The 10287-nt window shown below is 55.5% G+C and overlaps 4 protein-coding genes across 4 annotated transcripts; 2 read left to right on the top strand and 2 right to left on the bottom strand.

The window, feature by feature from the left end:
- Nucleotides 1–66: 66 nt before the first annotated feature.
- On the bottom strand, nt 67–2049 carry BAUCODRAFT_78045 (uncharacterized protein; the record flags this gene model as incomplete). Its single annotated transcript, XM_007682295.1, has 2 exons — nt 67–717; nt 838–2049. 2 exons carry the CDS (start codon nt 2047–2049, stop codon nt 67–69), a joined length of 1863 nt encoding a protein of 620 aa, XP_007680485.1.
- Nucleotides 2050–2929: 880 nt separating this feature from the next.
- On the bottom strand, nt 2930–5716 carry BAUCODRAFT_38378 (uncharacterized protein). Its single transcript, XM_007682199.1, has 2 exons — nt 3706–5716; nt 2930–3646 (listed from the first exon to the last, which is right to left on the bottom strand). Exons 1-2 carry the CDS (start codon nt 5287–5289, stop codon nt 3230–3232), a joined length of 2001 nt encoding a protein of 666 aa, XP_007680389.1. The 5' UTR covers nt 5290–5716; the 3' UTR covers nt 2930–3229.
- Nucleotides 5717–6272: 556 nt separating this feature from the next.
- On the top strand, nt 6273–6683 carry BAUCODRAFT_27634 (uncharacterized protein; the record flags this gene model as incomplete). Its single annotated transcript, XM_007682115.1, has 2 exons — nt 6273–6368; nt 6444–6683. The coding sequence occupies 2 exons, from the start codon at nt 6273–6275 to the stop codon at nt 6681–6683; spliced, it is 336 nt and encodes a 111-aa protein (XP_007680305.1).
- A 198-nt stretch (nt 6684–6881) lies between these two features.
- BAUCODRAFT_38381 (uncharacterized protein) lies at nt 6882–9380 on the top strand. The gene has a single exon (XM_007682200.1). The coding sequence runs from the start codon at nt 7319–7321 to the stop codon at nt 9149–9151; it is 1833 nt and encodes a 610-aa protein (XP_007680390.1). The 5' UTR covers nt 6882–7318; the 3' UTR covers nt 9152–9380.
- The last annotated feature ends 907 nt before the right edge of the window (nt 9381–10287 follow it).

The following is a 10287-nucleotide window of genomic DNA, read 5'->3' on the forward strand; positions in this document are numbered from 1 at the left end:
CAAGCCAACATAGCGAGCTCTATCTGTACAAGCTGAGACCGTGCTAGCCCATAAGCCACGCTTCTCTTAGTACGTGAATGCCTCCTCGATGAAGTCCACCGCCCCTTGCTCCACGACTGCTCGCACAGCCGCGCGAACGCTATCAGCAAAAGCCCCAGGCCCGCATACTTGCACACCCATTGCGCCGATCCGTTCCTGCATCTCCTTCTCAATGATCGTCTGCGGATTGCACCGTCCAGGAAACATCTGCACGCTCCCCGTGTTGCTGATGACTTCGCCTCTATGTCTGGGCTTGGTGACAAAGAGCTGAATCCGGAGAATGTCTCTCCTCCCCTCCATCCGCAAGATCTGGTCCATCCACACCCGCACCCACTCCAGCGCTTCCGTGTTGGGCACGGACCAGACGAGGAGGATGCGTTGCGTGCTGGCCGTGCCGGCCTGGTACTGCAGCATCAAGTGATGCACGTACCCGACGCAATGCGTTATTCCCACGCCCCCTGCGAAGAGCACTACAGTGCCATACGACGCCATCGACTCGTGACCGCCGTACGGTCCTTCTATCGCGCCCCAAGTCGTGATCGTGCCGTTCGGAGCAGCACAAGCGGCGTTATACAGCGTTCTTGTCATCCCCGTCCGTGCCCTCATGATGAGGCTTACAGTCGTCACGGCCGCATCCCGTGGGAGAGCGATGTTAGCGCCCTCCTTCCGGTGCGTGATCTCGACGACCGCGGCGATGGTACTCCGCTTCGAGTACGCTGACTGCTTGGTCATGACGCTGTGGTCACTGGCATTGTTCGCTACGCTTGGAGCTGTGGAGACGATCTTCTCCATCTCCACGTCCAAGGACGGATTGCGTGGTCCGCTCTCCGCCCATGCTATTGAGAAGGGGTGGCTGGACCATAGCGCAAAGGTGGGTAGGTAGGCGTGAACGTGGCATCCGGGCTGCCACCGCCATGGTCTTGCTAGGTTGAAAGTCACGCGGCAGGCTTCTGAGGGCAGCGCTTCGACGTTCACTCTAGTCATACCGTGCTGTCGGCTAACGTTGTGGTAAAGCACTCTCAGCACACGCCACGCCCACTCCGCTGCCCAGAAGGCGAATGCGAGCTGGATGTACGGCAGCTGCGGGAGGTTGGCGTAGTCCAAGTGCAGGTACACGCCGATAAGCGCGAGGAGCACAAGCAGCCTATGCGAGTTGAGGAAGACCTCGTAGAAGGCGTGTCTGAGCGGACTGAAAGCTGTCAGGAAGATGGTACCGAAAAGACATGTCGCCACCATGCCCCATTTGTAGCTAAAGCTGGTGGTAAGGTCGATGTGGATTTGGTACATTCCTCCAGCGCTGATGCTGTTCACAGCCCAGCAAATCGTGTGTATGGCGGCCAGAAAGACAAACATCCGTGCGCACCATCTATGGAGGAGGTTGAAGGTGTCGTAGGAGACCCGCGTGATCGGTATGAGCGGGTTATTGCGCAGCGCAAACAGAATGGTGGGTATGATGTTGAAAGCGGCCAGCGCGCCTGTCCGGCCTCGAAGCTCCGCTACCACCGAGTAGCTGTTCTCGTTCCTCCAGTCCAGCGCTAGACAGTATGAGAAGTTGCTGGCGAAGTATAGCACTAGCAAAAGCATGTGGAATCGTGATGGTAGTGTTCCAATACTGATCGCTTTCGACAGCTGTATCTCCTTGTTGTGCCGTACCTTCCCCAGTGGCGCGTACAGTAGGCTGCGCTTGATCCTGGGCCAGAAGTGCGAACGATTGTACATCCAATACCTCTGGTCCTCCCATCTTCCCATTGTCATGAGATGTCGGAGATGGGCATTGGCCATCTGTGCCCACCGGTATCCCAGCGTCACTGCTAACAGTCCAAGAAACGAAGCGAGCAATATGTTGATAAAGAGGTAATTGTCGTCCTGATTGACGCCGACGAGTCCATGGCTGTACGGTTCGGCCGCGGTGGTGTAGTTGAGGAGCTCGCCAAACCCTCCAACCGGTCCCTGGCCCGGCAGTGGCTCTGGTAGAGGGTACGGTTCCGGTTGCGCGACCCTTGGTGCCATGATATGCACCTCCGGTGTTAGGTCGTCGTTCGCATGCTCAGACCGGCTGACAAAGTGGCGAGAATGGAACAAAGCTCGGCTATGCATGGCGGCCAGCGCTGCACTTGCCTTCTCAGACGCCGGCTGTATCGGCTTCCCAACAATGGTCTTGCGCGACGCGGGTGGGCGCTGGAAAGGGATGGTTTCACGAGGTATGCGGGTAGCAGTGAACGATGCAGGTGCCGACAGTCTTAACGATTCTGAATGATTGTGGGCCCACGCGTCCAGCGCTGAGATATGTATGTCGCACTTCTGGAAAGAATAGTATTGTGGCCTTGAAAGAAGGTAGTGAATGAGTCCTGAACAAAGACGGATCGTCTCTATCGCATAGTGTAGGCCGTAGGCAGTCACGTGGCGCTTGTCTTGCAGGGCAATACCGTGACGTATGCAGTGTTTGATGGTTGCTATGCTGCGGCTCAAGGAATGCTGCTGAAGCGGTTGCTTCTCGGATCGCCGGCCTATAACATCAGTGAAGGAGTACCGAACCGCCACAGTTCAGTACATAAGTAGCACATGGCACGTCTTACAGAAGAGAGTGAACGGACAGATGCAAAGAGACGCATTACGCGGGTGCCAAACCTGGAGCGCGAAGCTCACCTACCGGCGTCACTTACTGCAAGGCATTACCCATACTACATGATCAAGCATCTGTCCGTCGGTGTGTCACGCGATGGGTTGGAGTAGAGAGTGCAACAAAGTCAGGGCAGACGAGTGGTGAAGAGTGCGGTCTACGAGGCGAGAGGTGAAACGGATCGGGCAGGAACGCCTGACGCGCCGTCTACGCGCTCTGATTGGCCACCCCCGGCGCCAAGCGAAGCACTTGCCAGAAGTTAACGACAGCATCAGAATCCTCCGGCAGGTAGAATGCAGGGCTCGCAGTAGCACTGAAACTGGGCGTTGACCTTGCTAACACCGAGATACATATCCTTCAGCTCTGCAGCGTGCCACACGGCCGCAACGTCAACGCCCACAGCGTATATACACTATCATACCATCATTATACTCGTTTCTAAGCCTCGTGTAGCTCGAAACGCTTATGTATGGACATGTTCCGCTCTTCCGAGTGACATTCACGTCCAAGTCGCTGGAAATCCACCAGTCCTGGCAACTCCCCTCAAGGCCAGGCTAACATGTGGTTACATCATACCGCCACCGGCTGTACACCCGACCCATTCCCCACCGTAGCATCCAAAGGCGCCGCATGCAGCGCCGGCTTCGCGCTCTTTCCCAGAGTACCCTTCTTCCTCTTCTCCAGCGCGTCAATAACCCAATCGGCGACCTCTCGGTCCACCACTCCCTCAGAAGTACTGTTGCCATTGGTCGTCTCCTCGACACCAAAGTTTGCCGAGCCATTCGCCGCTTCGGCCTCAGCAGCCTCTTCATCTTCCTCCATGATCGTTTCGGGCTTGATCATTGGAGCCAGCCAAGCGTGCTGCAACAGCATTGGGTAGGTAGGCCGAAGTTTCGGTATTTTGTTGAGACAGCCCGCTACGAAGTTACGGGCGGCTTCGGAGAACTTCTGTGAGGGGAGATCGGGAGGTTCGCCGTCTACGATTGCCTGTTACAGATCATATCAGCCGTGCTGCTCGTTCACGTGTGCACCGTGGAATTACTTACGGATAGTTGCGAGAAGATGTTGTCGTATGTTTCCGGCGGGTACGGATACCGGCCCAATGCACACTCAATGATCGTCAATCCCAAACTCCAAATATCACTCTGCACACTGTAAGTCCCGGCTCCAGCACCAGCCTGCGCCATCCCGCCACTGCTTATTCGCTCGGGAGCCATGTACGACTGACAGCCAATGTTCGTCTTGGCAATACTCGCCACTAGGTTCCCACTCACGCCGAAATCGCAGATCTTGAACTGGCCTTTGGTATTCACCAGGATGTTCGTGGGCTTGACATCTCGGTGGATGATATTATGCTCCTCCTTTAGGCTCTTCAAGCCCAGCGTCGTCGCAAGCGTCATCTTCCGCAGGATGGATTCCGGAACACCGTCGCCATAGATTTTGTCCATGCTACCTCCGTCCATGAACTCGATGCAAATATATACTGCGCCTTCTTGGAAGAAAGCGCCATAGAAATCGATGATGTAGGGACTGATGCAGCGATGTAAGATATCCAGCTCCATGATGATTGATTGAAACTTGGCATCGTCTAATTCGAGCCGCATCTCCTTCATCGCCATAATGATGCCGCTGGTACCATCCTTGTTGCCTCCTGCCGAAGTCGGAGAGTTAGGTGAGTTGACCTCGTCCTCTGAGTTCCGGTCGGTTGGGCGAATAGCCTTGTTACCGGCGAGGCCTTGGCCTGCACGGCGGAACTTGGGTCTTGAATGCCGAACTTTGTAGACTGTTCCGTAGTTGCCCTTGCCCAGCTCATCGAGCGTGTCGACTTCGTCCAAGCTGATAGAGAAGGTCTTGCCTGAAGTGAAATTGATTCCTTCCGCATTGACCGTGGCTTTGCCCTTGAAAGTGAGCGCGCCATTCTTAGTGTCAATGAACTCGGAGTACTTGTCCAGCTGGCTCTGTTCTTTCGGCTTCTCCTCAGCCGCTCCATTAGGCCCACCATTTGCCTCTCCGCCGCCCATTGATGAAAGCGTCATCTTCGGCTTTTGCCTGCCTGCAGGCGCGCCGGGAGCAGCTGGGTTGGGTGAAGCAGGGGCACCTGGTAAACCGCCGGGCAGTCTCAGGCCTCGCTTCTCCGCTAGCGACGGACCTTTGCCGGGAGGCTTACTCCCGGGTACTGCCGGAGACGAGACGGAGCCATGTGGTGCCGGTCTTTGCATGTGCGGTGGGAGCTTGAAACCCGATGGGAAGCCAGCCACCGGCGGAGTGGATGCCGTGGAGTCGGTGCCATTAGAAGGTGTACCTCGGGTTGGTACTTGTGACGGGGTGTTTTGTCGTGATATGTGGAAAGCCCGCATTCGGGCAGCAATATCTGGGTTGTTCATACCACCTTTTGCTGCTGGGAGAGGTGCACCTCCAGGTCGTCTGGCTGCATTGAGATTGCCAAGTGGTTGAGAAGAGGCAGTCATACTGGACACGGTGGAGGTAGACATCTCGGATGCTGCATGTGTCGGTCTCGAAGGCGGCCGCGGAGAGGTGGAACTGCCTAGGGGTGAGGATACGGTCTCTTCGGGTGACATGGGTGGTGAGGGTGAGTCAAGCGGAGTCTGTTGCTCGTCGGGGGTGGACATCTTGGTATAGGGCCGCCGCCGCCGCGCGGGCTCGAGGTCTTACGGCAAGGTTTGACCGCACCTGATGCTTCCGCGGCTGGCTTGGTAGCCTCTTCTTGGTCGGTGTAAACGCCCAGCAAGGCAGCAGCGGTCAATGCAGCTCGATACAAGCTCAAAGTCTCCGCAATCCTCTCATCACACGTGCACCGTACATAGACATCGGAGATCGATACAAGCTTTCGAAATGTGGCGGTGCAATGATGGATGGGCAATCGCAAGCGGATCGCCGCGGGAGGCGCAGATCGAGATAGCTGTCGATCAGGCGAAGAAGGTGTGTGCAAATGGGGAAGCTGTGCTTGATGAGCGAATATAAGGTATGAGAGGGAGCAGGAGTCTGCACGCTACGACAGATTGCATGGACGTGTGAAGAAGCAGAACAGGAGGGGAGTGTTTCAGGAAGATTCTCTGCGAGCAAATACCCAACTCACTACGCCTGCTTGGAATTGGATAGAGTGTGTGGGGTACGCGTAGGTGACGTACGGCGTATATCAAGCCGCGCCGCGCTCAATTGCACCATCCTTGCCATCAATCGATCCAGTCAAACGTCGTGATGAGCGAGGGCGCTCCTTAGCTGAAGCGGGACCGGGCGGCTGAAGCTCAATCGGGATCCCGCAGTGTCAAGAACAGTGAAGCCACGGAGGCGTTGCATGAGCCGCGCCAATTGCTCTTGGCTCTGCAAGACGACATACAGTACAAGGAATGTATGCCAACCATGAGAGTAATATTTCTCGCAAATTGAGGAACAGCCATCGCTCTCACACAGTAACTAGTCCGGCCTGCATAGCTTAACCAAGGCAGGTGCGTATACAGGACTCGGTCTGACGCTACGGTTTGGATCGCTGCCCAAAGATCGTTGATGTCTCTACTGGTGTCCACCAAGTACCGGTGATCGCGGCGGTGTATGTCTTCCTACTTGCCCGTTTCACTGAGGGAGCATTGACTACATGGCTGCCTGTCTATTGCATGAGCGTCAATTCCAGTACACAACTTTGTTTAGTATAGAGGCTCCCTGTCTCTCGCATAAGAGCCAATTCCAGAGTGTAAGTATAGGGTGCAAGCACTCAGGACCAACACCTACCTCGTGGATGCGCTTGGGTGTCCGCTACAGGTCATAGAGGGTGGAGGATGCCAGCGAAGATTGTCCCAAGCCCCCCGGCCTGAAAACTCAAGCAAGTGATTACTTTAAGGCCCAAATGCTGCGCATCACGACAACCCAATTGCTGCAAGTGGACAGTTCCTGCGGGCAGCGGAAACATCCAGAAAACGCCCAGGATTTCTGCAATCGCCGGGATCAGAATACAGAAGGGCACTCGAGCGGACTAGGTTCCACGTCACGCAGTCTGTCGTCTGCCTAAGCAAAGAGCCTGATCAGGACCGGAACATGTTGTCCTTGGTACTGATGGCTCAGACGTGACAAACCCCATCATTATTGTCCGGGCAGCCAGGCGAAGATGTTGGTAGTGGCAAGAGTTGTCAAGCCTTGGTTGTCAGAGGTTGCTTATATCGAAGAAGTAAACGTGTCGTGAAGGCTGCAGTGCTGTGATGGGCTCAGAACAGCCATTAAATGCACGCTCCAGGTACTCAAGCAAGGTATTGTGCGCGCATAGAAGCCACGCAACCCACGCTTGTGGGTGAGTCAGCACGGAAAGCGGGCGGTTGTACCCTCGCTGCGCGGCAACGTCACGCTTGCACGTGTTTCGTCGCTCAGGGTGAGGAAGCGATGATGCGACGGGTCAAGCCAAGCACCCAAGATCAGGGCAGTGAGGTTCAAGCACCTTGGTTTTGCAGAATGACACCGGCCGCCTTCTTGAGACTATTTGAAGGAATATACAAGCATGCGAATTGTTCACAGCTCACGTGCAGCACCGGCCCTGCTGCGTAGGTGACGTCTCCGCGGTGACTGTTGAGATACGGCATCGACCAACGTGCATACCCAATCGTCACCTACACCTTCCGCGAGCGCTTAACGTAACCCCTTCACAACGTCGAGATGCCGCTCATAGAGTCCTTACGCCTCCGTACCCTCGCCGAAGCCGCGCTCAACCTCCACCCTTCGCTCGAGCGGCGCACTAACGAGCAACTACCAACGATCATGGCCGCTGCAGCCAACAGCACATTATCCTTACTAGGCAATGCACCACCCCACAGTAACCACCCCAACTTCCTACATCTAGCCGGACTGGTATGCGAAGCGGTGCTCGAAGTGGTGTTCGTGGCTCTGCCAGGCTTCCTCGTCGCACGCACGGGCATGTTCGACGCCAACAGCCAGAAGTTCGTTGCAGAGCTGAATACAATGGTCTTCACGCCTTGCCTGATCTTCACGAAACTTGCAAGCCAATTGAACGCCGACAAGCTTGCCGATTTGGTGGTGATACCCGTCATCTTCGCCGCGCAGACGTTGGTGAGCTGGTGTTGTGCACAGCTCATGGCGAGGGTGTTCGGCTTCAGTCGTAACAAGCGACAGAAGAACTTCATTCTGGCAATGGGTGTATTTGGAAACAGCAACAGTCTGCCCATCTCGCTTGTGCTGAGTCTGAGTAAGACAATCAGTGGATTGCACTGGGATAAGGTGCCTGGCGACAATGACAATGAAGTCGCGGCAAGAGGTATCCTGTATCTGCTCATCTTCCAGCAGCTCGGCCAGTTGCTTCGATGGACGTGGGGTTACAGCGTGCTGCTGAAGCCGGCAAAGGCGTACGAAGAAGAGGAAAGACAGCATGCTACGGACGAGGATCGAGTCAGGGAAGAAGGGAGATATAGGGATGACCCGGACGAAGAGGATGAAGACCCTGACCTCCCACTGAACGGCTACGCTAACGGTAAAGCGCACAAGACACCAGATTCCGGCTTCTCTTCCGGCGCAGATAGTGTCTCGAATGAAGAGGACGATGAAGGAAGGCCCGAGCTTGTAGGAGCCACGCCCGCTAATGGCAACATTGTCGGCAACGAGCCTAGGAACATCGTTTCGGAGTCGAACTCGCCAACCCAGCAACGACCGACTACCACCGGTCCGTTGGGCGACCGTGCGCGTTCGACGGGCCACATCACGCAGTTCCCAACCTACTCCACGCGCTCCGCTAACAGCGTACCGGAAGACATGCCAGCCTGGAAAGCGCGACTGAACCATTACCACCACCAAGGCCTGCGCCAATACCACAAAGCGGCCTCAGCACTCTCCACCTTCCTAAACAACCAGTTCCATCGTCTGCCCGCGCCCGTGCAAAAGACGTTGACCAAAGCGAACTACTACAACTCGGCCTTCTGGCGCGGCGTATGGCGCCAAATGAACCCTCCCCTCTGGGCTATGCTTGTCGCGCTCCTCGTCGCTTCCATTCCACGTCTCCAACACCTCTTCTTCGACCCAGGAACGCTCATCAACAATTCCGTCACCCGCGCTGTCAGCCAATCCGGCGGCGTCGCCGTCCCGCTGATCCTGGTCGTGCTGGGCGCGAATCTGGCTCGTAGCACCTTACCTCAAGACCAACTCGCCACGACGCCGGAGGAGAAGGCGGAAGAACGCAGACTCCTCTACGCTTCCATTATTTCACGCATGATCCTCCCAACGCTCATCATGGCGCCTGTGCTTGCGCTGATGGCCAAGTACGTGCCTGTCAGCATCCTTGACGATCCGATTTTCATCATCGTGTGTTTCTTGTTGACGGGCGCACCGTCGGCGTTGCAGTTGGCGCAGATATGTCAAGTCAATGGGGTGTTCATGGGGGCAATGAGTAGTCTATTGACGGCGAGTTACGTCGTGGCTATATTCCCGAGTACGCTGGTACTAGTTATGTTAGCGTTGGAGGTGTTGGAGTGGTCGAAGTAGGGTTAGTAAGGATGCAGAGCTGCGCGGACTCCAGTTGTACAGTATTCGCTACGAGGACATGATGGGCTTGTGGTATTCTTCTTGGGGCATAGTGGCTTTAGCAGGCGTGGAGTTTGGGCGTGTGAAAGGCTGCGCGACACTGTGTCGCATCGGTACAATTACATGAACATCGTTAGGTACACTACGAAGTTGGGCTAGTCAAGATGTCTGCATCACAAGTAATGGCGATCTCTCGTCTTGAAGGTCTTCATTGCTAATAGCCGGCGCCGATAAATTCAGTCGCTTGGCAGTTCGAATCGATGGCGCGGCAATCGCTGCGCAAACCTTACAGCGAGGTTATTCGACACAGCTTGGCTGAATGCACCTCAAAAGGGTGCCGGATGCAGAATTTGCGACTAGCCAATCTGTGCTCGCGAGGAACATCTCCACAAGCTGCGTTGCAATTTCTCCCTCTCCGATAGATCGTGCCTTCAGTCGCAAACGAGTCCTCAACAACCAAATTCCTGAAAGTAACACAAACCCTGACCTCTTCATCCGGTTACCGGGTGAAAGCACTCGTTCAAGGAATGGTAGCCGATGGGGTTGCTTTGTATACCCACAGTGCCGGTGCTTGACCCTGCATATATCCAGGATGTAGGTTACAGCGATTCTGATCGGCAAAGATCTTCAGCCGTTCCACGCTCGTCAACTGAAACGAGCCGCACCACGCACGGTTGATGATCTTCACTTCACTTTCCCGCAGTAGCCGCTTTTTCAAGTCTACTGCAATACAGTCGATATGAGACTCTTCGCAGAGTTCGTTGCTGTAGGGTTACACATGTGACCGCGGTTGAAGTAGCTTCGCATGTAGCCTAAGAGCGTGGCGCCCCCATGCCATGCGTCTCCGCTGGCGCCGCAAAGTTGCCTAGACACGGCCATTGAACGACAAGCCGCACAGACCAGCAAGCGAGGTTCGGTAAAGCTCCGATGACATTGCGGAACCTTGCCCTGACACCACGGAACGATGTGCAACACCACGTTTTCGCCTGCCCGTTGAAGCATTGCTATTGCAGATCTGCTAAACGTGCAGTGTAACGTTGCTCACTTCAAACGATCGAATCGGAAGCATTGACATTTGTGTCACTGCCGAAGGCGCG

This window comes from Baudoinia panamericana, assembly GCF_000338955.1.
Source record: "Baudoinia panamericana UAMH 10762 unplaced genomic scaffold BAUCOscaffold_13, whole genome shotgun sequence".
NCBI lineage: Eukaryota > Fungi > Ascomycota > Dothideomycetes > Mycosphaerellales > Teratosphaeriaceae > Baudoinia > Baudoinia panamericana.